Here is a 27,736-nt window from a genome sequence, read left to right on the forward strand (position 1 = left end):
ATGACAAGGGCGTTGGAGGGCTGCAGCAAGACAACTCCTGGAGAAGATAGTGTGTGTTCTGTGATGTTTAAGCACGCACCAGACAGTGTGTTGGAAGCAGTGTTAGGGTTGTATTTTTATTTTTTAATTATTTAACTAGGCAAGTCAGTTAAGAACAAATTCTTATTTTCAATGACGGCCTAGGAACAGTGGGTTAACTGCCTTATTCAGGGGCAGAACGACAGATTTTTACCTTGTCAGCTCAGGGATTTGATCTTGCAACCTTTCGGTTACTAGTCCAACGCTCTAACCACTAGGCTACCTGCCGCCCCAAAAGGTGGTGTGGAGGACTGGGGGGATTCCTGCTGGGTGGACACGTGCGGTTGTGTTACCGTTTGTAAAACCAGGTAAAGATCCTGCTAGGGCGGGCAGTTATAGGCCTATCGCTCTGACATCCAACATGTGTTCATTTATGGAAAAAATGATAGTGAGTAGAATGATGTACCTCTTGGAAGTCAGGGGTTTGATGAGCGTAGTCAGAGTGGGTTCAGGAGAGGGAGGTCTGCCATGGATTTCCTGGTTACAGTTAGTACAGAGATAACCAAAGCCCTGACAATAAAAGAGGTGATGAGTGTTGTGTATTTTGACATTGAGAAAGCTTAAGATGCCATGTGTAAGGAAGGGTTGTTGATCAAATTGAGTGCATTGGGGGACGTCTGTATAACTGGATCATGGACTTCCTGTTCGATCGAGCCATAAGGGTGGACTCAGAACTGTCAATGGAGTATAAAGTGGACAATGGTATTCAGAAAAGTGTGGTTAGTCCGGTGTTGTTCACCCTGATGACAGATTACATATTTAAGGAGGTGGGACAGGAAGTGGGTGTGGCCTTGTAATCCGATGTTCTGGCTGTATGGAAGAGAGGTGGAGATGTCAAACATGTGATGAGGAAGATGCAAGAAGCTGTTGGAGTTGTGGAAGATTGGTCTAACATAGGGGCTTAGGATGTCTGTGGCCAAGTCCTGCTTTATGGTGTATTCTAGGAGGAAGATTACAGATGTTGGGCTGCAAATATACGGTCAGGATATAGGTAGGATGTCTGAGTTTAAGTATATAGGTATGTGGTTTGATAAGAGGCTTACGTGGAAGAGACATGTTGAGCATATTGAAATGAAGTGTAGGAAGGTGCTGAACCTCATGAAGGCAGTGGCAGGATATGATCGGGGGTCAGATAGACAAACACTGTTGTATATGTACCAGGCATTGATCAGCTCATCTTTGAATTATGGGTGTTTTGTATATGGATCGGCAGTCAAAACAGTACTACAGCGCCTGGATAGATACAGTCAAGGGCCCTGAGATTGTGTGTGGGTGTCTTCAGGATGACACCTGTTGAGGCATTGCAGGTGGATAGTGGGGAACTGCCACTGAGAATAAGGTGGGACTAACTTGGCTTAGTGTACTGGGCGAGGTTGAAATGGAGTTCAGAAGGACATCCTGTTATCATGGCAACTGGGGAATGCTGGGAGTGAGGAGTGGGGTTAAGCAGAGGGCGTACAGGTGGACTATTGGGCAGAAGATGGTTGAATATGGACTGGGGGAGAGGGAGAGAGGATCAGCAATAGCATTGGGGAAGTTCCTCTGTTGCTTTTTCCGAAACCAAGTGTAGACGTGGACATGATTGAGGGCAGGAGAGAATGGGGTGAGGACGTGAGAGATATATAGATACTATATATATTTAGTTTTTTAAGGATATATACAGATGGTTGAACGGATCCAGTCAGTGGAAGAGTGGGGGCAGGGGTGTATATCCCAGATTTCAATGTTAGAACATGTAAGTGGTTAACTGATTATGTGTCAGTGTGTGCGGCCGAGTTGATGGCCATGATTATAGGTTTGAGATGGGTGAAGGAGGTGAAACCACTCAGAGCGGTGATCTGTTCCGATTTGGCTGCAGTGTTGAGTAGTGATCTGAGTGGGGGTAGATATTCAGGTCCTTGATCCAGGAAAAAAGGCTTGATTTTTGGCAAAGGAAGTGGGATGCTAGCAGTAAGGGGAGGGAATTATATTGCGTGCACCGATCAGTCATGAAAGAAGTGGGGAATATTGGAAGTAGGAGAGAGGAAGTTGTGTGTAGTAGATTATGGTTTGGGCACACAGATTCGAAAGCTAGGTTGTGGATGATAGGGAGACATGAAACAGGGCTCTGTGATGAGTGGAGCATGTGAACTGTATGAAGTAGATAGGGAGACATGAAACAGGTCTGTGTGATGAGTGGAGCATGTGAACTGTATGAAGTAGATAGGGAGACATGAAACAGGTCTGTGTGATGAGTGGAGCATGTGAACTGTATGAAGTAGATAGGGAGACATGAAACAGGGCTCTGTGATGAGTGGAGCATGTGAACTGTATGAAGTAGATAGGGAGACATGAAACAGGTCTGTGTGATGAGTGGAGCATGTGAACTGTATGAAGTAGATAGGGAGACATGAAACAGGTCTGTGTGATGAGTGGAGCATGTGAACTGTATGAAGTAGATAGGGAGACATGAAACAGGTCTGTGTGATGAGTGGAGCATGTGAACTGTATGAAGTAGATAGGGAGACATGAAACAGGTCTGTGTGATGAGTGGAGCATGTAAACTGTATGAAGTAGATAGGGAGACATGAAACAGGTCTGTGTGATGAGTGGAGCATGTAAACTGTATGAAGTAGATAGGGAGAGATTCTGTGAAAGGGTTTGAAAGGCTGCACTGGGTTTGGGTGTTGTAGTGGAAGGAGGGAAGTGGATTTCAGGGCTCTATTTCACTTTCTTAAAGGAACAGGACTTATGAAGCAAATTTAATGAAGGTTGGCTGTGACTGGCCTGACACTCCAGTACAGTAGGTGGCGCTGTATACACCTTAAACGTTGGATGCGATCTGCCAACCCAATCCCAAAGAAGAACCCCCCTTAGCAAAAGTAACGTTTACCGCAAATGACTTTTATTTTGATGAAACATTATCTATGACCAGGGGAAGTAATTACATCACACGCTCGTCGACCCCAAAATATTTTGAGTCACACACATTTTCATAAACATCGTGCTTTTGAAGTTGAATGCTGTGGTATTTTGATATCCCTTAAATGTAGAAATTGCCTTTTGACGACGAGGAAAGACAACAAAAAGTCTACAGCGATGGCTGCAACAGTTGTAAGTTTATCTTCTAGCTATCTAACTACAATAAGCTAACCTCGTGTTCTTTATTGTCGTTACGGTTTTAGTCGTTGGGTTATATATTTGTAGACGCATAGCTACACTACAAACCCTACATGTGAACAGCGGTGTACTGTTCACAAAAGCCACTGGGTCAGCCAACGAGATTGGACAGTGAAACTGGGTTTGAACCAATGATTTATATATACACCATTGGTTAGAACCAGCAACACTGTCAGTTATGATATACTTTATTGTCCCTGAGGGGTAATTTACATTTTAGTCATTAAGCAGACGCTGTTATCCAGAGCGACTTACAGTAGTGAATGCATACATTTCATTTTTTTTTTTTTACCGTACTGGTCCCCCGTGGGAATCGAACCCACAACCCTGGCGTTGCAAACACCATGCTCTACCAACTGAGCCACACGGGACCACATAATAGAGTGCTGCTGCTTCCACATAAATTCATAGAATCAATTGATACAGCGTACACCCCCATCCCTCCCCACCACACAAAAAGTAAATAAATTCATGCCAGGCAAGGCTGCAGTTTCACATTGTGAAGGCCTACAGGCACTGGAACGGCCACCTACCTACAGGCCTTCATCATGGTGAACTGCCACCCACCTACCTACAGGCCTTCATGGTGAACTGCCACCCACCTACCTACAGGCCTTCATCATGGTGAACTGCCACCCACCTACCTACAGGCCTTCATGGTGAACTGCCACCCACCTACCTACAGGCCTTCATCATGGTGAACTGCCACCCACCTACCTACAGGCCTTCAACATGGTGAACTGCTACCCACCTACCTACAGGCCTTCAACATGGTGAACTGCCACCCACCTACCTACAGGCCTTCATGGTGAACTGCCACCCACCTACCTACAGGCCTTCATCATGGTGAACTGCCACCCACCTACCTACAGGCCTTCATGGTGAACTGCCACCCACCTACCTACAGGCCTTCATCATGGTGAACTGCCACCCACCTACCTACAGGCCTTCAACATGGTGAACTGCTACCCACCTACCTACAGGCCTTCAACATGGTGAACTGCCACCCACCTACCTACAGGCCTTCATCATGGTGAACTGCCACCCACCTACCTACAGGCCTTCATCATGGTGAACTGCCACCCACCTACCTACAGGCCTTCATCATGGTGAACTGCCACCCACCTACCTACAGGCCTTCATCATGGTGAACTGCCACCCACCTACCTACAGGCCTTCATCATGGTGAACTGCCACCCACCTACCTACAGGCCTTCATCATGGTGAACTGCCACCTACCTACAGGCCTTCATGGTGAACTGCCACCCACCTACCTACAGGCCTTCATCATGTTGAACTGCCACCCACCTACCTACAGGCCTTCATCATGGTGAACTGCCACCCACCTACCTACAGGCCTTCATCATGGTGAACTGCCACCTACCTACAGGCCTTCATCATGAACTGCCACCTAACTACAGGCCTTCATCATGAACTGCCACCTAACTACAGGCCTTCATCATGGTGAACTGCCACCCACCTACCTACAGGCCTTCATCATGGTGAACTGCCACCTACCTACAGGCCTTCATCATGAACTGCCACCTAACTACAGGCCTTCATCATGAACTGCCACCTAACTACAGGCCTTCATCATGAACTGCCACCTAACTACAGGCCTTCATCATGAACTGCCACCTAACTACAGGCCTTCATCATGGTGAACTGCCACCCACCTACCTACAGGCCTTCATCATGGTGAACTGCCACCCACCTACCTACAGGCCTTCATCATGGTGAACTGCCACCCACCTACCTACAGGCCTTCATCATGGTGAACTGCCACCCACCTACCTACAGGCCTTTATCATGGTGAACTGCCACCTAACTACAGGCCTTCATCATGGTGAACTGCCACCTAACTACAGGCCTTCATCATGAACTGCCACCTAGTGACAGCCTTACAGCGCAAGCGCACTATTACCACCTGTGCCATCATTTTAATTAGACCTGAGGATGACTGGTCTCCCTGTAACCCAGGGGTGGGCAACCATCAAGTCATTTCAAAATTCAGCGGAGAGTCAAAATCAATTTGTGGGCCAAAAAAAGTCCCATTATAATTTACGTACTGTCTATCTAGTTTTAGACATTCAAGAGTGTCCTGGAGTTTTTTTTTTACCCCCCCAGATTGAATGGGCTCGCTGGCTGTACGTTGCCCTCCCTTGCTGTAACACAGCGGCAGGATCGCTGTGGTCTGACTCCGATTCTATTGGAGTAAAGGATTTCTAGAATTACATTTTATCATCTGACTATTCCCCCCCCCAAGAAAATCTAAGGCATATCTCTATATTGACCAAGTTATCAATGGCTGTCATTCAATCACACCTCTTGTCCCTTCTCTAGGATTTCAGGACCCACGTTGATGCGTCATGCAGGTATTCAGAGGAGTTTACCAACATATATTATGACTGCATGGACAAGAAAAGAAGGGTAGGTACTGATTCATTTGGGCTGTGTGAATGCACTGAACCATACTGGTTACACAGGTACAAACACCTCCCTTGGTATCCCTACTTTGGAAAACACTTTGTGGGTTCCTTAAAAATCTGTAGATAGCCAACTCCCTACTGTTTATCTTTCCCCAGAACTTGATGCGGCTCAACTCCCTACTGTTTATCTTTCCCCAGAACTTGATGCGGCTCTACCTGGACAAAGCGACCCTGGTTTGGAACGGGAATGCTGTGTCAGGGCAGGCTGCTCTCGGAGAGTTCTTTGAGTCACTTCCCTCCAGCGAGTTCAGTATCCAGACTCTGGACTGTCAGCCAGTGCACGGTGAGATTCTTTCCCACAATTAGACTTTTCAAAACTGGGATTTATTCAGTTACAATGTAAACAATGATTGACTCATTGCATTATACATTCAATTAAAACATGGGGAAAATGTTTTAATGGAGGTAAATATAGACCCATAAAATATAGAAAGTTACAACATTGACGCTAAAGAGCATGTACTTCTCTATATATCACTTAGAAATACTTCTGATTTATCCAGCATTTGGCAATTAGACTAATCCTGTTTTTTGATAAGCTTGGATTCATTGAGATGGTAAAAATTTACCTTGCTGCCTAAAAATGTATAATACTGACATTTGCAACCCAAAATATATAGTAGTCCAACTTTTGCCTCGTTCCACCATCCTGAAAACACAATGTGATCTTGCGTGAGCAGGTTTGTGGAAAGAGGCCAATACCATTTTCCCATACAGAACAGGCAACCCAGGGCCAGACCACGCTGCTGGTGGTGACGGCAGGACAGGTGAAGTTTGACGGTCAAAAGCAGCGCTACTTCAATCAGAACTTCCTCCTCACAGCCCAGTCCTCACCCACCAGTGACCAGCCTGTCTGGAAGATTGCCAGTGACTGTTTCCGCTTCCAGGACTGGAGTAGCTGAGGGCTACTTTAATCTGCTTTCAGGGTCGTATTCATTTGGGCACACAATAGCAAAACACATTTCAACGGGCTACAATGACAAGTTTGTTTGGTGACGAGTACAACCCTGCTTTAAGATTAAAAAAAAAAAGTATTCCAGTTATGTACCGTCTTATAGTTGGTAAATCTGCTACAGCCCACTTTCTTCAAAGTTATTGTATGTTAATGAAGGTACTCTTGTAATAAAAAAAATAAAGACTTAGGCACAAATTAGTCAAATACAAAACATTTTTATTCACCACAATGTCCTCTAAAGCATGTGACCCCCAGAACTGAATAAGTAACCATTTTTCACACAGTAGTTAGAGAAAGAAATTGACTCCTAAATGTTAATTAGGCCTTTTTGTTATGAGGATACTAATATTTTCACATTGCTTTGAGTATTCAGGTAAAAATATCAATTGCTATTGCCCATGCAGTCTATCCTCCTGGCCAAATCTATTAAATAGCTGCTATTTTAAGTTTCCTGAGTGACGTTTGGTGCGACAAAAGCAAAACAATACAACATTTTTGGGGAAAAAAACGAATTGTTAAAGTCAATGCTTATTTAGTCTTAAAATATACCTTGGCTTTTCTAAAGCAATGGATGGCTAACATGCTTCTAAATAAATATAACCAAACTTGAACAGACACTGGGAAGTGAGAGCAGGGAAAGGCACAGTAATGTCAATACTGCCATCTTACCACTAGAGGGCAGTAGAACTGTCTCAACTACATAACATGACAAATAGATGGACTGAGGAACAAAGTATTTACAGAACACACAGCGAGAAATACATCCGTTACAAAACGGGTATAAAGAGCTTAGGCTGGAATGGCAGGTAAGCGTTGACTGTTTCCCTTTCCTCAATGTTCCATTTGTTTGTCGGTGAAAGTAGTGGACTTTTCTATAAACACATTTCTATAAATGCTGGATCAGCTTCAAGTTTGATTTCCCAATAAATAATTTACCATCTACAGTTCAGACTCAGTGTCTTCTAATGACAACAATTAAGGGCAGAACTGGACGTGCTTGAGTGCAATGTTTTTTTACAAGTACATTATTAGCACAAATAACTGTCTAATAGGGATATTCTTTACACACACACACTAAGAACAGTAGCCTGGGTATCGAACAGTTTGTTGAACAACACTACAGCTGCATCCCAAATTACACCCTATTCCCTTTACAGTGCACTACTTTTGACCAGAGCACATAGGACTCTGGTCAGAAGTAGTGTACGACATAGGGAATAGGGTGCCACAAGACAACAAAGTAAGCTGAAGCAGAAACATGACTGGCACCGACTGAGGCTACATAAACTAACAGCAGAATGTTGGCGACTTTGGCTTAGGTCAGGAGTAGCCAACCCTACTCCTGAACAGCTACACAGTGTGGATGCTTTTGCTCCAGCCCTACTCTAACACCAAATTCAACTAATTGGCTGCTTGTAACCAAGACCTTGATTAGCTGAAATCAAATGTTACAGCAGGGCTGAGCAAAGGACTGCACACCCTGCATCTCTCAAGGCTTGCACCCCAAATGGAACCCTATTCCCTATATAGTGCACTACTTTTGACCAGAGGCCTATGGGCATTAGGTGAAGTTGTAGGTCATTACATTATGGTCTCCCATACATCCTCTCTATGTGCTGGAGATAGTGGTTCTTTAACTCTTTTCTCTTCAGCTTGAAGGCATCAGTCACCAGTCCTGTCTCAGGGGTCCAGGGCTCTGGGCTGAGGTGGACCTTGACTGGGATCTCAAACCTCTGGAGTTTAACTAGGAGGGAGAAGGAAGGTGAGGTAAAGAGAGTGAAAGGTCATTACAAAATCTGTTTTCCATTAACTTGTCCATTTATTTTTTGTCAACATTTTTGAAGTTTGCATAGAAACTTGTTGCAACAATTGTCTGCCATGATGCATTTCCCTTGAATGTCACACCTATAAAAATGTGGTTAAAGTGTTTCAATGATCCTATTAGGCAAATTGACATTCATAAAGTGGCAACATCCTGTGTAGAGCCCCCACAAAACCTAGCGGTCAAACAGTGAAATGGTTCCAAGCCTTCATTTTTCCCAAAGGGGATTTTTAGAAACACTTAAAATAAGGGCTGTGTTTTGTGTAGACTTACAGTTATCAAAACGCTCTCTCGGACAAGGTGACTATCTATATTCTTTATGATAGCCACATTAGCATTACAATTTTGAGGGGATAAATACAGGCTACTATATTAAGTCACCTTGTCCTAGAGAGATTCAGTTTTCAAAATGTCCTCCCAGGGTAAGCCTACACGAAACACAGCCCTTGTTTTAATTGTTTCTAAAATCCCATGTGGAAAAACGATTGGAACCATTTCCCTGTTTGACCGCTAGGTTTTATGGGTATTATGACTCATACTGTGGTACTCGATGCCCTGCCCACCTATCTTTAACATCTCAGGGACCCTGGAAAAAAAAAAAAATCAGCATGGCTAGAATGCAAGAATTGACTAATATTTGCCATATTCTAATACAGTAATTCTCATGTGCCTACTTACACCGTGGCTATAACTTGCACTCACGCAGGCCTAGCTGGTCTGAAACAATTTGATGGTGAAACTTGAAATTGCAATGTGAAGCAATTCAGGCATTCTTGAAAGTCAAGAAACACATTGTTGAATAAATTGATTTTTCAAGCAGTAGGCATTTAGAATGAAATAAGTTGTGCTTTAAACGGTCAGTGCCGTTTAAGATGAGGGAGGACACTCATGAGCATGGCCTTATTTCTATTACAGCATATTGGATGACTCATTCATATTCCATTCACCCAGTTCAATGTAACATTGATAGGTTTAGGGTACATGACTCTTATTTTCCCTATACCCTGCACACAGGTCAAGATACATTTGAGGCAACAGTGACATTCAATATCACATTGCACACTCTTGCCTGCATCTAGCTGATCTAGGATGTAATCATTAGTCCAACAGTTGCAAACGAGAGTTATTGGACAAATTCAGGTCATGTTTATCCCCGTTTTGTTACGTTTGCTTCCCTTTATGAAAAGTCTTAACATAATCCGTGGAATGAATACACCCTTGATCACTCAAATGCAGTTCACTTTCATAGCAGCCATGTTATATTCCTTCTATGTGCTCCTCTCCTCCTTCACTTGAGGACTTCAATGCAGAGCAGCTGTATGTGACCAGGCGGAAAAAAAAACATTCCAAGCCAAACCGCTACACACAACCTACATCGTTGTCACCATAGTATTGTTGACAATGTGCATGCTGCTGAAGTGGCATTGGAGGGCCAGTAGGAGGCACCCTTTCCTCTGGTAAAAAGTAATTATATCCCAATGCACCAGGGCAGCGATTGGGGGCATTTCCCTGTGTAGTGTGCTGTCTTTCGGAAGGGACTTTAACCGGGTGTCCCGACTCTCTGTTGTCACTAAAGATGCCATGGCATTTATCGTAAGAGGAATAGGGGTGTTAACCCTGCTGTCCTGACTGAATTCCCAATCTGGCCCTCATACCATCAGTCATCTTATCTTCCCCAGCTTCCAATTGGTTCATTCATCCCCCTCTGCCCTGTAACTATTCCCCAGGTCATTGCTGTATATTAAAACATTTTTTTAGCTAAAGTAACAGTCAGCTAATAGAGCTAACACGTTAGTAAACCCACTACAATCATGCGTAAGTGTACAGTCAGTAAGCGGTTGCACCGGCGGGCCCCATTGGCAATAGATTTAGTAATACCAAAGCTTACCTTGACTTGGAAGATTCCCAGTGTTGTGTTGGATAGTCATAGACAGCTAGCAAACATATCATCCCTCTGTTTGAGCAGTGTGTTTCAGTAGGCTAAACTAGCTAGCTGCATTTTTAAAAATCTTTATTTAACTAGACAAGTCAGTTAAGAACAAATTCTTATTTTCAATGAAGGCCTAGGAACAGTGGGTTAACTGCCTTGTTCAGGGGCAGAACGACAGATTTTGTACCTTGTCAGCTTGGGGATTCTATCTTGCAACCTTTCGGTTACTAGTCAAATGCTCTAACCACTAGGCTAGAGCTAGCTAAGTAAGTGAAAGAAGCTTATGCTTTCAGTACTAGATTCATTCTCTGATCCTTTGATTGGGTGGACAACATGTCAGTTCATGCTGCCAGTGCTCTGATAACTTCCGGAGGATGTCCTCCAGCCTGTCATAATTAATGTGTAAGTCTATGGAATGGGGAGAGAACCATGAGACTCCTAGGTTTTGTATTGAAGTCAATGTACCCAGAGGAGGGCAGAAGCTAGCTGTCCACCAGCTACACCATGGTGCTACCCTACAGAGTGCTGTTGATGCTACTGTATACCTTCATTGCCAAATGTGTGTGTTAATCAATTGTTTGGTGACGTGATTATATTTAGTATAGTTTTATCTAAAGGATAACTAAATGTTTTACAATTTTCATTTTTATGAAATTCACTGAGGATGGTCCTCCCCTTCCTCCACTGAGCAGCCTCGACTGGCATATTATCCTGCCATCATAATTTATTAGAAAAAGTTTCATTTGTCGCAATAAAACAAGTTCGACAATAAAAAAAAATCTGCCTGTAAAACATAATCTATTAGTTCTTTAGAAAATGTATCCACGTTTGCCATTTCCATTATACACCGCAATCATTTTTTGACATTGTCGCATGAACCTAGGTCGATGGAAACCTGCCCAGTGAGACGAAAGCAACCCGAACATCTAAATCTAATGGACATCAGGGTTGTGTTCACTAGACCAAACATAAGAAAACAGACTGAAACCTTTCCCAATAAGAAACCCTTGTTTATGTTGCCAAACGGTATGAATAAGACCCAGGGGTTCTTACTTGAAGTGGCCACCTCTTTGATCTCCTTCAGCACCTCCTTCTCCATGGCAGGGTGAGTGCACACCTCCTCCCAGCTCCCCTCCACTCCCCTCTGTCTAGCCAGCTCAGTCAACATCTTCTGGTTGGGTACCACAACACTGATCACATAGTTCTGCTCACTGCAGGGGTTAGAGGTATGAATGGATCCAATGTCAGAGTTCATGGGTTAGAAGCACCCCTATAGACTGAGAACTGGAGTTACATGTTGCCAGTAAGCACAGATCTAAGACCAGTTCACACTCTGCAAATGTAAACCACAACCACTAGAGGCTGAGAGGTAAAACTGGGCTAGGGCTCACCTGTTAGCGTAAGCACAGATGTTGTCGATGAGGGAGCAGTTCTTCAGAGCAGCTTCTACTTTCCCCAGAGAGACGTATTCCCCAGCCTGGAGCTTCACTAGGTCCTTCTTACGGTCTAACGAACAATAACACACACACACGCCACAATGCAAGATATTGCTTTAAATTAATTTACAGATGCTTTTCATTTTTTTATATTTGGCCACTAGATTAGAATGTATATGCCTATGATGGACAATGAGAAAATCCTCCAACGCACACCCATTACACACCCACTATCTGCAGACATCCGTCAGGGTGGATCTCTCCTATGTCTCCTGTACAGAACCACCTCTGACCCTTCTCGTCCACAAAGTAGTCCTGGCCGTTACTCTCGTTCCTATAGTAACCCATAGTGATGTTAGGCCCTCCAATCAGAATCTCCCCTCGGGGGTGAGGTTTGTCCTGATTGGTGTAGCCTCCCTCCAGCCAGTCCCTGAGTCGGATCTCACAGCAGATGACAGGAGCTCCAACTCTACCTGTGCTGTTGTCTGCCACTGGACAGGGGGAATAGAGGAAACACAACCTTTAGTTATGCAGTTAAAGCAAAGGCTTTCCATACTACCCGCCCTCCTCACTCCATACCCTCCCGGGGCGCCGAAGACGTGGATGTTGATTAAGGCAGCCCCCTGCACCTCTCTGATTCAGAGGGGTTGGGTTAAATGCAGAAGACACATTTCAGTTGAATACATCCAGTTGGACAACTGACTAGGTATCCCCATTTCCCTTACCCTCGGTGATGGTGCCAGCTCCACAGGTTTCGGTCAGTCCGTACCCCTGGCCCACAGGACAGCAGAAACATATGTTCATAAACCTCTGTGTGGCGGAGGAAAGCGGAGCACCTCCAGACAACATCAGCCTCACCCTGCCGCCCAGCAACTTGCGCACCTTACTGAACAGCAGCCTAGACACACAAAACTGTAAACACACACTAATACACTAACACTAATTTAAAGTACTTCTGTTTAATGTATGATTCCCTATCTGGATACATGCGTTGTTATTCTAGGTGATTTACACTGAATCATTTAACATGCAAATAATACTTATTCTCTAGGTTAATGTGATGGTCAGAAAACACATTTTACTACTACTACATATCACATGTTAGCAAGGTATAAAGTGTTGTTACACGTTGCAGAGAGGAGCATCGTAACCCCTCTTGACCTGCTCCAGTTTGTAGTTGTATCCCAGGTTGAACAGCGTCCTCTGAATGTAACTCATCTCCCCAACCTTACTCATCACATTCTTATTGATGCGGTCCAGGATTTCCTGTTCAAACAAACAAACAACCGGTGCAGTAGACCACAGAGCAATACGTGTTGTCTTATCAGTACAGTAGACCACAGAGCAATACGTGTTGTCTTATCAGTACAGTAGACCACAGAGCAATACGTGTTGTCTTATCGGTACAGTAGACCAGACAGATGTGTTATGTGACAAAATGACCAGATTGTTATAATACTGTTATAATACTGTTTATGCATCATAAGGGTTGATGAGCACCCTCTCATCTGTGTCTTTGGTTTGAGTTGGGCCTGTGGGGTTTGAGCTGACAATTGATTGACTTGGTGATAGAACCAACAGCTGGCATTCCATAGACAGGATGTGGAGTGGTTGTAACTGGGAGAGGAGTAGAACAAAGGCCACAATGGTTCTTAGACATCCTGGCATCTGAGAAATTAGGCCAGGGTCGGGAGTTAAGATAACACCAGGTGCAGATAAAGACAAGATGAGCCCAGGGTGGCTTATGATGCCCCTTGATCTTCATGACTAAGTATTTTAGTAATCCTATATAAGATGTCTTTTTTCATTATTAGTTAGGCTCTCAGCCTAACAGTCAAGACTGTTGGGCTGACGGTTTCATTATTGCAATAATTAAATCGCTATTAAAAAAAGATGATTGTTCAAAGAAATGACCAAGTCTCTCTCAGTACTGAATTTCCACGACAGTTGTCTTACCGGTACAGCAGCCATTAGAGTTGGTTTCAGCACAGAGCTGTCTCCTCTACTTCCTCTCTTTATCTTAGTGGACTGGAGAGAGAGAGGGGAGAGGACATCAACATAGGACTGGATGAAGAGGCTTTAAATATCTTCAGTGACAGTATGCAGACAGAATAACAGGGGATCCACTGATTAAATCATGCGTTCATTACCTGGTCAGAGAGTGTCTGAGGGGAGGAGTATCCGATGGGACAGCCGTACGCCATGCAAGAGATTTCTGCTGTCATTTCCAAAACATGGGCCAGAGGCAGGTAGGCTATGTAGGTGTCTTTAGGCCTGAGGGAGAACATGGTTAGCATTAGGGTCAGAGGTTTAAGGGCAGGTAGGCTATTTAGGAGTCTTTTGGACCGAGAACAGATACATTATAATACTGCATGGGGTCAGGGTTTAGAGTAAGGTTTTTAGAGAGCAGGTATGTGAAGTTAGGTCAGGGGCAAAGAACAGGGTTAGGAATACAGTTAGAGCAGGGGTTCTCAAAGTGGGGTCTGCGGACAGGTATATGGTACCAGTCAAACGTTAGGACACACCAACTCATTCAAGGGTTTTTCTTTATTGTTACCATTTTCTACATTGTAGAATAATAGTGAAGACATCAAAACTATGAAATAACATATGGAATCATGTATTAACCAGAAGGAAAAAAAGTTTTAGACAAATCAAAATATATTTTATATTTTTGAAAGTAGCCACCCTTTGCCTTGACAGCTTTGCACAATCTTGGCATTCATTTTATTTTATTTAACCAGGTAGGCTAGTTGAGAACAAGTTCTCATTTGCAACTGCGACCTGGCCAAGAAAGCATAGCAATTCGACGCATACAACAGTTACACATTGTTACGTTCCCCAGTTTCTGTGTTGTGGTTTGTGTATTTTCATGTATGCATTTCAGGAAATGGCTTCCTGAAATTCTCTCCAAGCAGCTGATTGGTCGGCCCCCATTGCTGATTGGAGAGCTGACCCCGCCCCCTCATCAGGACGCAGCTGTCTCCAATTACCAACTCCTTCTGAAGCTATATAAGCCAGTGTTCTGTTCCTCAGAAGGCAGAGGATTGCTGAGAGAGAAGGCTGATGGATATTACTAACAGACATGAGAGTGTCCTGTGTTGATTGTTAAATTCTGTGTTAAGAGTTTTGTTAAGTATTGTGTAGCCTCTGATTTGAGGTATGCGTGTGCCAATAGAATTGTGTTTTTGATTATTGGAATTGTTACTTACCGTAATATTAAGCGCACCTGAATATAAGCCGCACCCACTGAATTAAAAACAAATATTATTTTGAACATAAATAAGCCGCACATGTCTATAAACCGCAGGTGCCTACCGGTACATTGAAACAAATGAACTTTACACAGGCTTTAACGAAACACGGCTTGTAACAAAAAATAAAATAGCAGTAAGCTTTAGTTGTCTTTTTGCACTGAGTCAATTCTTCACACTGCCGATTCCAACATCTTATCATCGACTCATTAAGACCAAGCTCCCGTGCAGCAGCTCTATTTCCTTTTCCAACAGCCAGATCAATCGCCTTCAACTTGAAAGCTGCATCATATGCATTTCTCCGTGTCTTTGCCATGATGAGGGTGACAAAATGACTACCGTAATCAGAATGATGGGAAGTTTGAGAGAGCTCGATTTAATCTAAACAGTAAACAAAAAAGTTTTGACCTTAACCCGTTCAGCAATTTCATTGGTCTAATGAAAGCTTCATGCCGCCAAAAAAACTGAGTACCTCACAGAATGTGTTTTTTTGGAGAAAATAAATTGAAAGCTGGAAAAATCCATATTAGCCGCGTCATTGTTTAAGCCGCGAGGTTCAAAGCCTGGGAAAAAAGTTGCGGCTTATAGTCCGGAATTTACGGTACGTGTGTTATTCTGTTTCCTTTGTTCCCAGGGGGGAAGGGGAAGGCACCTAGGGAGTGCTTAGGCAAGAGGCCCACGGGCATACATAACCCTTAGTAGTTTACTGTCTATGCACACTAGGAAAGACCTGGGCGGACCATCCCCTGTGTTTTGGTTAGTGCACCAGGTGGTGCTAGTTAGGTAAGTAGTGGGTAGGCAGGTAAGGTAGGACAGGGGGCTTGGATATTTACTTTCTTTGGTTCCGTCCAGCCCCTTTTCTCCAAAATTACCGTGCAACGGAATAAATTCCCTGTAAACGGTAATTCTCTGCCTTTTGTCATCCTTACTCACACCTACAGTCCATACCTCTTTCACACCACGGAGAGTTGAGTTGTAGCAGGGTGTTGCGTTCCCTCTTACTACAGGCGTGTGTAACACACATGGAATAAACAAAACATAGTCAATACAGTAGAAAACAAAAAGTCTATATACAGTGAGTGCAAATGAGGTGAGATAAGGGAGTTATTAAACACTGGAATGGTAGATGTGCAGAAGATGAATGTGCAAGTAGAGATAGATACTGGGGTGCAAAGGAGCAAGATAAATAAATACAGTATGGGGATGAGGTAGATAGCCCATCTATGTACAGGTGCAGTGATCTGTGAGCTGCTCTGACAGCTGGTGCTTAAAGCTAGTGAGGGAGATGAGTCTCCAGCTAAAATAATAATAATATTAATAATAATGTTTTGCAGTTCGTTCCAGTCATTGGCAGCAGAGAACTGGAAGGAAAGGCAGCCAAAAGAGGAATTGGTTTTGGGGGTTACCAGTGAAATATACCTGCTGTAGTGCGTGCTGCTATGGTGACCAGTGAACTGAGATAAGGCGGGGCTTTACCTAGCAAAGACTTGTAGATGACCTGGAGCCAGTGGGTTTGGTGACAAGTATGAAGCGAGGGCCAGCCAACGAGAGCGTACAGGTCGCAGTGGTGGGTAGTATATGGGGCTTTGGGGACAAAACGGATGGCACTGTGATAGCAAATTGGATGCAGTCTGAGTAGAGTGTTGGAGGCTATTTTTTAAATGACATCGCCGAAGTCGAGGATCAGTAGGATAGTCAGTTTTACGAGGGTGTTTGGCAGCATGCGTGAAGGATGCTTTGTTGCAAAATAGGAAGCCAATTCTAGATTGGAGATGCTTAATGTGGGTCTGGAAAGAGAGTTTATAGTCTAACCAGACACCTAGGTATTTGTAGTTGTCCACATATTCTAGGTCAAAACCGTCCAGAGTAGTGATGCTGGACGGGTGGGGAGGTGCAGGCAGCGATCAGTTGAAGAGCATGTATTTAGTTTTACTTGCATTTAAGAGCAGTTGCAGGCCACGGAAGGAGAGTTGAATGGCATTGAAGCTCGTCTGGAGGGTAGTTAACACAGTGTCCAAAGAAGGGCCAGAAGTATATAGAATGTTGTCGTCTGCGTAGAGGTGGATCAGAGATTCACCAGCAGCAAGAGCGACATTGATGTATACAGAGAATAGTCAGCCCGAGAATTGAACCCTGTGGCACCCCCATAGAGACTGCCAGAGGTCCGGACCACAGACCCGCCGATTTAACACACTGAACTATCAGAGAAGTAGTTGGTGAACCAGGCGATGCAGTCATTTGAGAAACCAAGGCTGTTGAGTCTGCCGATAAGAATATTCAACACTGTTGATGACAACGATGCAGTTGTCACTTTGCTTCTTAATATATATCTACTAGCATTCTATAATTACACTAGCTTGTTTCTTACATCTGCAAACAGCTAGTTTGTCTATTCTTAGCAAGTTGTTCCTAAATCTTGTTAGCCGCTAATGCTAATCGCTAGCTAGCTAATAAAATGTACTGAGTAAGAGCAAGCGTAATTAGCTTTACAGCCTGATAATACCAGTGATTGTGTAGACCTAAATCAGCATGTTTGTGCAACAGTGTCTTCTAAATTGAAGAGGTAAACGCAAAGCAAGAATTTGTTAGCTACATGAAGTAGCTAAGAGAAAACATTAGGTGTTTCCTAGGGGACCCTATAGACACATTAGTTCCTACCGTCACAATAACTGCTCCCTGGCATTTTCATTCGTTGTCATATTAAAAGTGCCAGTATTATATTCTAACTATATAATTACAATAGAAATTCTATTCCCATGATTCCAACAGTTAACCCAAGTGTTTTGCTCTAAATCGCAAGTCCAATTGCAACATTTGGTTAAAAATAAGGCCCAGATTACTTGCCCATATCGTGCAGCCCTACATGGCAGCAAGGAAATGATCTCAAATGCAGAAATTGAAAATTATTACTTTTTTGGGGTTGAAGTTGAACAGTATAAGACAATCAGAATGGAGAAAGACCCATTGAAATCACTTAGAATATATGTTTTCCCACCCTAGGGTCATGCACTAATCAAAAAACAAATGTAGAAATTGTATTATTAAAAAACATAAAAGTCATACCGGCAATTTTTTTCAAAACACTATGATATAATATTTTGGTCATATCGCCCAGCCCTAAGTGGGACTACCATTTGTTTTTCAACAGGACAATGACCCAACACACCTCCAGACTGTGTAAGAGCTATTTGACCAAGGAGAGTGATGAGTGCTGCATCAGATGACCTGGCCTCCACAATCAACCGACCTCAACTCAATTGAGATGGTTTGGGATGAGTTGGACCGCAAAGTGAAGGAAAAGCAGCCAAAAGGTGCTCAGCATATGTGGGAACTCCTTCAAGACTGTTGGAAAAGCATTCCAGGTGAAGCTGGTTGAGAATGCCAAAGCAAAGCTGTCATCAAGGCAAAGGGTGGCTATTTGAAGAACCTCAAATATTTCAATTTTTTAAACACTTTTTTGGTTACATGATTCCATGTGTTATTTCATAGTTTTGATGTATTCATTATTATTGTAGAAAAGTTAGAAAATGTTAAATAAAGGAAAATCCTTGAACGAGAACATGTGTCCAAACTTTTGACAAGTACATTTTTTTGTTGTTGAAATGAACAATGAATTTTGTCTCAGGGATCCGTGGAATAAGTTAAGAGTGTGTAATACAATAATATTCATCTAGAATGTATGTTCTTAACCCTGGGCTACATGGGCCTAGGAGGCTCACAGGGATATTGGTATCCACAGTACTCCACCAATTAAATATTTTCAAATCAATACTTGTATTTCCTCCATAAGTGCAGTGCAATTTAAAAAAAACTGCAAAGTTCTCTGCCTCATGAAAAAATGTGTAGAATTGCAGGATATTAGCTTTAAAGCTGCAACAACAAAAATAATCTCTGTCCCATGACAAAATCTTTAGAATTAGAGGAATTTCGCTTGAAAACTGCTAAATGTTCTCTCCAATTCCAAGAGGCGTTCCTTCCCAGGGCCCGATACGTGGTTCGTTCGGCCATGCACTGCCGATATCATAGTAAAACTCCTTGTATGCTATTTTTTATCTCACTCGAGTTGTGTTGTGATTATGAGGGGGTCCCTGATATGCCATCAAAAAAAAGTTTGAGAACCCCCGAGTTATGGGTTAAGGGGGTGCCTCGGGAGGCAGAGAGCCTATTCTCCCCCCTGTAAAACTACTAAACCCAACTGTCACTCACCCCAGGCCAGGGATGCGTTCACACTGTCCGGTCATTCCAGCGGTGAGGTTGCTGTGGACGACCATGACTCCTTTGGGTCTGTCTGTAGAACCACTGGTGTACATCACTACAGCCAGGTCTGATGGCTGAGGACTCACCACCGGCTTAGCCACTGTAACAGAGACATTGGTTGGTTTAACAGGTCTCACTTCACTGTAACAGATACAGCCATTGGTTCAACAGCTCTTACACACCCGATTTGGTTAAATAAGATATTGATAATTAGTTGAATCAAGTGCTTTAGTGCTGGTATGGACCAAAACCATGCTCTAACATTACTTGTGTCATTTTCATAGCGTTTCTCATGCAGTACTCTGGTGTTACTCACAGTTGTCAGGCTGTGACCCCAGCTCCTGTACTGATGCCATGCTGTGGATGGTGAGACCAGGTGGGTATCCCTCTGTACTGACCCTCCTCTGGTCTACAGAGATGATGTGTTTCAGCTTGGGGACCTGAGAGAGAACACCCTATGAAGAATAGAGGGAGGAGAAAAGTTCATTTAGCTAGTAGAAATGCATCCCTGTCTGTGACCCCACTCTTCAAGGGCGTCTCTGGGGAAGTTCGGATATGTAAAAAACCTACTTCCAATTCAGACACGTGACTTAGCTACAGTTGGCAAATAGTCTCAGACAATTGCAACACATATGTAAGACTAAAAATTGAGGCTAGTTGACACATACGTTTACTACGGAGTGTACAAACATTAGCAACACCTTCCTAATGTTGAGTTGCATGCTCCCTTTTGCCCTCAGAACAGCCTCAATTCAGCCGGACATGGACTCTACAAGGTGTTGAAAGCGTTACACAGGGATGTTGGCCCATGTTGACTCCACTGCTTCCTGGAGTTGTGTCTGGTTGGCTGGATGTCCTTTGGGTGGTGGACCATTCTTGATTCACACAACAGTTTCTCGTGTGTAAAACCCAGCAGCATTGCAGTTCTTTACACAAACCGGTGTGCCTGACACCTACTACCATACCCTTTTCAAAGGCACTTAAATATTTTGTCTTGTCCATTCACCCTCTGAATGGCACATACACAATCCATGTCTCAAGGCTTAAAAATCCTTCTTTAACCTGTCTCCTCCCCTTCATCTACACTGATTGAAGAGGATTTAACAGGTGACATCAATAAGGGATCATAGCTTTCACCTGGATTCACCTGGTCAGTCTATGTCATGGAAAACGACATGTTTTGTTAACTCAGTGTATATTCTGTCCATTTGGTCAAACCCTCAACTCTACTGTACCACCATGTTTCAACCCAAATGAGCCGTTCTAGAGTTCTATGTTCTAGGGTTCTATGTTCTAGCTCAGGTGGTTCTAGCTCACCTTCAGTTTGGTCTCCAGTAGTTCTGTGCTGGTGATGAGGTGTGTGACTCCCGTCTCTTTCAGTCCAAACGCCACCGCCTCCTCTCCCAGTGTCGCATAGAACGTCACCACTGTGTAAACACAGAGCAATGTCAATGCACTTTGGACATTGTGTTAGGGTCATTTTCTACCTCTTATTCTTGCACAATACTTCCTGGACTGATTGGGAATTAGGCACATTCTTGAATGATGTACATCCTAATTCTGTTAATTGGGTACATGACAGGGTACTGAACTGACAGGGTACTGAACTGACAGGGGACTGAACTGACAGGGGACTGAACTGACAGGGGACTGAACTGACAGGGGACTGAACTGACAGGGGACTGAACTGACAGGGTACTGAACTGACAGGGTACTGAACTGACAGGGTACTGAACTGACAGGGTACTGAACTGACAGGGTACTCTGAATTTGTTATGTGCTGACCTGAACAAAATGTATTCCCATGTTAGTGTACAAAAGGCATTCTAATATAATACAATGTACCTCTATTTAAAGAGGTCTTTATATGTTATAGATATCCCAACACCAGGCCAACATGACTATGATTAATCAAACTTTCTGGAAAGAAAGCCCTGTTGTTGTTTAGTTGGCTACATCTGGTCATGTTGAGCCTTCCATCTCCTCCCAGAACACACCCTATTCCTTATGTAGTGCACTACTTCAGGTAAAAAGTAGTGCACTACATAGGTAGGGAATAGAGTGCCATTTGGGAAAAAGCCCCAGGGTACAGTACTCACATGGGAAGTTGTATCTGAAGCAGGCCTGAGCAGAGATCATCCACTCAGCTCTCGTCTCACAGAAGATGGCAACCATACTCTTAGGCTGCTGGCCCAGTGCTGCCAACCCACTGCCCAAGTAACTCACTACAGAGTCTACCTGCTGGTAGGACAGCCAGCAGTACTCCCCCAGAATCAGCTGCAAGAGAGGAGACAATGTCACCTGTTCGTCGATTTTAATTTTTGTAATTTGGCAGGCGCTCTTCTCCTATTTGAATACAGGAAGAGTGTGCCTCCTTGTTTATTTTAGGCCAGCTAGAGCTGGGTGAAGATAATGTGTAGCGAAGAGGCAGCTTTATGTAGACATATGTAGCTTCATTTGAACTGAGCACAACAATAGGCATTTGTGGCACTGTGCAGCACTGCCGGGCGTATGGCATTAACACGTGTGTAGCATTAACGCCTCGTTCAAATGCTAGTCGGAACTAAGAAACTGACATTTCTAACTGGTTGTAGTTATACACGTGCCACGTTCAACCAGTTAGCACATCGGAAAATTTCAGAGTTTCGACTAGCGCGTAAACGCGGCATTACGACAGCCATATGTAGCATTACGACAGGCGTATGTAGCATTACGACCTTTACATTTTAGTAATTTAGCAGATGCTCTTATCCAGAGCAACTTACAGGAGCACTATGGCAGGCGTAGGTAGCACTATGACAGGCGTACGTAGCACTATGACAGGCGTATGCATGTAGGTTACCTTCTTAAAGACCTTTCCGCTGGGCTGGGGCTCATTCTCCTCACTCAGTACCTCTCTTGTCCCTAGACAGTCAGAGTCCCCAAAGCGCTGTACGGCTTGCTGGAACAGTTTGTCCAGCGTGTCTTTCCCAGGGAAGTCTTCTGTGGCCAAGCTCTGGAAGCGGTCTACACAGCGGTACGGCCCCTCGGAGTGGCCGGAGGTGGAGCGAGCCTTGACCCGTGTGGCCTGGGTTCTCTTCTCCCCAGCCCTGGTGAGGTAGTACCAGGGCAGAAAGGACAGGAGGGAGTAGAGCCACACCACGAGGTGGAGGGGCAAGAGGAGCAGGGAGTGGAGCTCTGATTGGTGGAGACCCATATTAGGGGGGGGGGGGGGGGGGGGTTAAATGTCAGGTAAAACCGGAGAGGAGATGAGCCTTATCGATGCCGAGGATCCAGAGACAAGTAAGGGCTTAATTTAGGCTGATGCCGTCTGGTTCCAAGTCCACCCAATCCAAACAGAGTAAGCCTAATGTTGGAACACAAAATAAAAGGTATTAATATATGTGAGGAAAATGGGTAAGTAAAAACAAACAGAGCAGTGATGGTCAGGTTGGATCTATCAATAACATCATTAGGTTAGGATTCTCTTGTCTACTTGTTCTAGACCACTTGTCATTTTGACAAGGGGGTTTCTACACCGAATGGTAGTTTACTACTACAGTATGTCACATGCCGGAGGCTTCATTAAAAAGGGAATGGATTCCCATTCAACATCATATTTTCCTGAACCCCTTACTCTAACTCTAACCCTTAAGCCTAAAATAGCCTTTTTATAAGTGACAACCGGCTAAATGTTCTCACTTCTCTGATTTTTGGTTGATTTACGGTTTTGCACTGACTTTTGGTACTCACAAGTATGGTCAAATGTGTATAGACACACACGGCACCTCTCTCCCAGTGCTGGCTCTTGCTCCCTAGGTTAGCTGTCCTATGTGAAGACAGGGTGCAGCCAGAGTGTGGAAATGAACTTTGCCTTCACTCCTCCAATGCCCGAATTACCTCTCCCTGTGAAGAACAACCAACTACTGTGCTCTGGGTCCTCATATAGGCTACTCCGGCTGTGTCTTATTAACTAGCTTCCTTTCCTTGAGTCCTCTCCATGATCACTGATCTGGCAGAGTAGGGCAGGACAGGTGGTAGCAAAGCGGTGGGAACACACCCAGTATACTCTCCTGAAGGAGATGAGGAGAAGAAGCCACGATACAGTGTTGAGACCCAGCCCCAGTAGCCAGTTGACTCACTGACCAATGTCCACAGCTCAGCCAACTGAAGATGGAGCCAGTCTCGACCAATGATATCTTCCCAGCTCACCCCACGATGAGCTGATCAGGGTCAGAGTACTGGGGTACTCCTGGTCACGCTGACTGCTCTTTAAGCCATCATAACTGGCATAAACATCAAACCTGGATAGCATCCTTTGACTGGACTATACACTGACAAGTGGACTGGAGAGACACAGACACAGAACTGAAGTCACAGTGTTGTTGCCATACACAGAAGTCATGATCTAAATGTGGACAAGATGATTTTCTTTCATCTTATGAATCCAGGCTAGGCATGAGACTAGGCGATCTATTTATATGGGTCGTGATTATATCATGTGACGCAGCCATCATACAGCAGCAGGCAACGGGTGGGTATAATTTGTGGAATCTGTTCCAAAAACTTAATAAAGAACAATTTTGACAACGCATACAAAGTAGCATGATGACCTAGCTAACTAGCTGCCGAATAGGCATCAACTCACCGCGTAGCTTATTCTTAATGTTTGTCATTAGGCTACCAGAGTGAGGACAGACATTTTTCAGGAATAAACGTGGTGAGTGAAAAACGTAATTAAAATAAGCCCACTCCCTACCCGGCATCTTATTCTGTTGCTATACAACTTTGTATGCGTTGCTTGTTGGCAACCTTATGTTTATGTTACAGTTTCCTGTTGGAACGTTCCACAAAGTATACCCACCCACAAACATCATTTGGTTAAAAAAAAAAGTTGCCACCTGATTGCAGTCAAATTTGCACATCAACAGAGAACACAACTTTGCTCTACACTCAGGTGCAATTCAACGCTGCTTTCTGCGAGTAGGCCAGGCTGTCGGTAAACCGAAAACATAAACGACTGAAAGTGACACTGCTTAGTGTTCTTCAAATTCCCAAATTTGACAGACAGCCCAGAGGGCCACACGCATTACAAGAACTAGTTTCAGTTCACTGACGTTACAAGTAAACATATTTTGATCTTCAAAATAGACATTTACGTGCTTTCATTTTAGCAGTCGACTATGTTAGAGATGAATGCAGACAGATATTTATATTGACCATTTAAATTAGCCTTAATTATCTACATACGGATTACATTGTAAATAAGATTACAGCAGCCAGCTAGCAATTGACACCCATTTACCTGGCAAGCTCACAACATTCTTACCTTCAGCAGCCAAACCCGATCAGTCGATCTCTCTTGCCGGAACGAACTGACCGAAAGTTACCTTTTGTGATCTCCGCCAGAAAGGGAACCCGGAAACAATACGTCATCTGATTCCATATTTCTGGGCCAATGAGCTGTCGAAGCGGGATTCTTACTTTTAGGTTCTTTAAATTGGTTTCATTATTGAATTTATCCAACTTTAGGTTATTCAATTACTTGGAATGTAAGTGGTATACCGTTGGTTGCATGATTGAAAAGCGAGGTAATGTCAAACATTGATTGTATCAGGTTCGTCTTGAAAGCAGTGTACAACTTTGTATCCGAAGTACATTTCTGCAACAAACTCAATGGGCATTCATTCACATACATTTTACAATGTTTGTTTAATTGACCACCAGTGTAAAAATTACACAACTTTTTATTAGCTACAGACAGGAGTACATACATCTTAATAGCCTGTGTCTCTTTACAGAGCATTTAATTGTTAGCTTTTGTTGTGCCATTACCAGGACATGAAAAACATTATGCAAGAAAAAAAAACTTATTTTTTTTGGATTGTGCTATCTCCTCTGAGAGAAAGCAGTGTCCCAATGTCAACGTGAAGAGCAGTGGATCTTTCCTTCGGTCATTCTTCTTCTTCGATGGGTTTTAACGGCGGTTGGCATCCAATGTTAATGGTGCATTACCGCCACCAGCCTTCGGGTCATTTCTTCCCTTCCACCATGATGATGTGGTAGCCAAACTTGGTCTTGACGGGGGGGTCTGTGTAAATGGGTTTGTCCATGGTGCTGTTGGGTAGGGCGAAGGCAGCGTCCTGGAAGGGTCCGGTCATAGACCCTCTTATCATCCAGCCCAGATCACCCTGTCACAACCAGGATAACACTACAGTCAATATTGCCACAGTCACACAAAGGCTAAAACATAAAAGTCAGACACTGTTGCAACATTTTTGCAATGGAAACAATTCACTCCAAAATGGGAAATTGGTATCTATTGGACAGATTCAGGTATGTCACTCCCATTTCATTGCTTTTACGTCTGTCTGGTTCCCAGAGTAAACGGTTTCCGTTGCAAAAAGTTTTGCAACAGACCAAAATGTTCCACAACAGTCTGCAACTAATGAATATTCCCCCCAGTTCTCTCACCCAAACAACAATATTGAAAAACTGTAGACAGCAAGACAGAGGATGCCATCCAGTGGACCTTTTAGGTACTAGCAGACAGCACCCTATACATGATAAACCAATAGGTTCATGTATGTTCGTTGGTGCAGGGGAACTGCTCTCTTACCCCTTGTCTGGCTTTGTCTTCACTGTACTGTGAAGCCACTTCACTGAAGCGAACCCCAGCCTTCAGTTTCTCCATCGCCTCCATACATTTACCATGTTTTTCACACAGGATATGTCTGACCTGGGGAATACGTTAAAACAGCATAGTCAGTCAATTTAGCTAGCTGTCTATACTTACATAAGAACACACACACACACACACACACACACACACACACACACACACACACACACACACACACACACACACACACACACACACACACACACACACACACAGTGTAGCTAAAGACTATATGGTGTAGCATTGCATAGAGTAGCTAACATAGCTAGCCACCTTAACAGAAGTGCCTCCTTTAATCGTCTTCTCTTCCTTTTTTTCTTTGTCTCCACCCCCTGCAGCAGCTCCACCTGAATGATAACATAATAACATGACTTACATGGAGATATCTAACGTTTCCTAGCTGCTAACTCATTTCCACTGAACTGCACACAGGCTGTGTTGTACAGTTGGCTAGCTAGTTAGCATGTTTCTCAATCCAACATGCTTTGTCGATTTAGTGAAGAATAAACAGACCTTTGCCTCCCTTGGCACCTTTCCCTGTCTCCTTGCCACCTTTCCCTGCCTCCTTGCCACCTTTCCCCTTAGGTGGCATTCTTGAAAATACCCTTTACTGAAAATGAATTGGACAACTGGAAAGAGAACTGCCAGCTACCACAAGGCAAGCTTGTCTTCTTCTTCGGTGGGGTTTATCAGCAGTTGACATCTAACGATATGGTGCATTACCTCCACCTACTGTACTGGAGTGTGGGCCAGAGACACGGATATGCTCAATCCTACCTTGCCAGCCCGGTTGCTCTTAAAAAATATACAATATTTTAGACTATATCTAATGACGGAAAGTCTGCTCAATCCAAGATTACAACCAAATGACTACAGCATTACCACAAAAATAGAGGAGGCAGGTGGCAGCGGGAGGAGGTAGGGAACTGGTCTGTCTGCAAAATATATAGGATCAAAACTCGCAGAGGAATACAATTAGCGTAAAGAGGAAAGAATAAATAGTAAAGTATGCTTCAGTGGGTCTCACTGGGTGAGAGACTGTTAGATGACTAATGTGATGTAGATGTTGAGCGGCTTCACTGCAAGTTTTAATATTCAATATATATATCTTTTTTTTTACAAATAAGGAAAAAGTATGTTCTACTCAATATACTCTGTAAACTCATTTCCTGTATCCCCTTCTCCCTCATACCAGATCTCAGCCTCTCTTTTTCCCTCTGATACTGCCCACACTGTAGCAATACATGCTCCACTGTCTCTCTTTCCTGGCAACAATCATACTTTCCTGTTGGATGCTTTCCTATCACATTTAAGGTCTTATTCAACCGGATGTGTCCCACCCTTAATCTTGTAAAATAGCCTCCTCTCTTCTGTCCCTTCCTGCCATCCTCCCCGACTTTCCTCTGTACTTGAAATAAATGCATGCCCTTAGCATCTCTATTCCACTGCTCCTGCCATCTCTGCACCATCAGTGTCCATATCAGGCTTTTTGCCTCTGCCTTGCTCATTGAAACTACAACATCAACATCCCCACTACTAAGTGCTTGTTTAGCCAGTACATTAACTGCCTCATTCCCCTCCACCCCAACATGGGCTGGGACCCAAGTAAATCTCTGTAACCCATCTGTCTAATCCTGCCATGGGTTTGCAACACCTCATAATGCAGGTCTCTGCTACATGACCTAAAGGACTGGA

At 43.8% G+C, this 27,736-nt stretch overlaps 3 protein-coding genes across 5 annotated transcripts; 1 reads left to right on the top strand and 2 right to left on the bottom strand.

Annotated features, from left to right (window-relative positions):
- The first annotated feature begins 2,938 nt into the window (after positions 1 to 2,938).
- Positions 2,939 to 7,623, top strand: nxt2 (nuclear transport factor 2-like export factor 2). 2 transcript variants are annotated; one of them, XM_029722950.1, is made up of 4 exons: positions 2,939 to 3,171; positions 5,581 to 5,667; positions 5,865 to 6,009; positions 6,444 to 7,623. In XM_029722950.1, the coding sequence occupies exons 1-4, from the start codon at positions 3,157 to 3,159 to the stop codon at positions 6,626 to 6,628; spliced, it is 432 nt and encodes a 143-aa protein (XP_029578810.1). In that variant the 5' UTR covers positions 2,939 to 3,156; the 3' UTR covers positions 6,629 to 7,623. The 2 variants fall into 2 exon arrangements, with proteins under 2 accessions (XP_029578810.1, XP_029578803.1); XM_029722943.1 differs by having other exon boundaries at positions 2,952 to 3,171; positions 5,823 to 6,009.
- On the bottom strand, positions 6,881 to 24,788 carry LOC115168052 (long-chain-fatty-acid--CoA ligase 4). 2 transcript variants are annotated; one of them, XM_029722920.1, is made up of 14 exons: positions 24,689 to 24,788; positions 22,223 to 22,726; positions 21,480 to 21,657; positions 20,698 to 20,807; positions 19,697 to 19,835; positions 19,330 to 19,480; positions 14,020 to 14,143; positions 13,826 to 13,897; positions 12,996 to 13,135; positions 12,595 to 12,767; positions 12,097 to 12,360; positions 11,825 to 11,939; positions 11,487 to 11,644; positions 6,881 to 8,425 (listed from the first exon to the last, which is right to left on the bottom strand). In XM_029722920.1, the coding sequence occupies exons 2-14, from the start codon at positions 22,574 to 22,576 to the stop codon at positions 8,268 to 8,270; spliced, it is 2,136 nt and encodes a 711-aa protein (XP_029578780.1). In that variant the 5' UTR covers positions 22,577 to 22,726; positions 24,689 to 24,788; the 3' UTR covers positions 6,881 to 8,267. The 2 variants fall into 2 exon arrangements, with proteins under 2 accessions (XP_029578780.1, XP_029578790.1); XM_029722930.1 differs by lacking the exon at positions 24,689 to 24,788 and adding an exon at positions 23,113 to 23,650.
- Positions 24,789 to 25,052: 264 nt separating this feature from the next.
- Positions 25,053 to 26,736, bottom strand: pin4 (protein (peptidylprolyl cis/trans isomerase) NIMA-interacting, 4 (parvulin)). Its single transcript, XM_029722959.1, has 4 exons — positions 26,555 to 26,736; positions 26,315 to 26,388; positions 25,979 to 26,098; positions 25,053 to 25,550 (listed from the first exon to the last, which is right to left on the bottom strand). The coding sequence occupies exons 1-4, from the start codon at positions 26,631 to 26,633 to the stop codon at positions 25,392 to 25,394; spliced, it is 432 nt and encodes a 143-aa protein (XP_029578819.1). The 5' UTR covers positions 26,634 to 26,736; the 3' UTR covers positions 25,053 to 25,391.
- Positions 26,737 to 27,736: the final 1,000 nt, after the last annotated feature.

Source organism: Salmo trutta, chromosome 3, assembly GCF_901001165.1.
Source record: "Salmo trutta chromosome 3, fSalTru1.1, whole genome shotgun sequence".
In the NCBI taxonomy this organism is placed as follows: Eukaryota; Metazoa; Chordata; class Actinopteri; order Salmoniformes; family Salmonidae; genus Salmo; species Salmo trutta.

What these genes read in the sequence shown, in the direction of transcription:
- nxt2 (XM_029722943.1), top strand. An exon ending in GCATGGACAAGAAAAGAAGG is followed by an intron (nt 5,668 to 5,822) that starts GTAGGTACTGAT and finishes ATCTTTCCCCAG; the next exon opens with AACTTGATGCGGCTCAACTC. An exon ending in GGACTGTCAGCCAGTGCACG is followed by an intron (nt 6,010 to 6,443) that starts GTGAGATTCTTT and finishes TTTCCCATACAG; the next exon opens with AACAGGCAACCCAGGGCCAG.
- LOC115168052 (XM_029722920.1), bottom strand. Translation starts at nt 22,576, where the DNA reads ATGGGTCTCCACCAATCAGAGCTCCACTCCCTGCTCCTCTTGCCCCTC. An exon ending in CTCTAATGGCTGCTGTACCG is followed by an intron (nt 13,136 to 13,825) that starts GTAAGACAACTG and finishes TTGTTTGAACAG; the next exon opens with GAAATCCTGGACCGCATCAA. An exon ending in CGGATGTCTGCAGATAGTGG is followed by an intron (nt 11,940 to 12,096) that starts GTGTGTAATGGG and finishes ATTGTTCGTTAG; the next exon opens with ACCGTAAGAAGGACCTAGTG.
- pin4 (XM_029722959.1), bottom strand. Translation starts at nt 26,633, where the DNA reads ATGCCACCTAAGGGGAAAGGTGGCAAGGAGGCAGGGAAAGGTGGCAAG. An exon ending in AGGTGCCAAGGGAGGCAAAG is followed by an intron (nt 26,389 to 26,554) that starts GTCTGTTTATTC and finishes GTTATCATTCAG; the next exon opens with GTGGAGCTGCTGCAGGGGGT. An exon ending in AAGGAGGCACTTCTGTTAAG is followed by an intron (nt 26,099 to 26,314) that starts GTGGCTAGCTAT and finishes CGTATTCCCCAG; the next exon opens with GTCAGACATATCCTGTGTGA.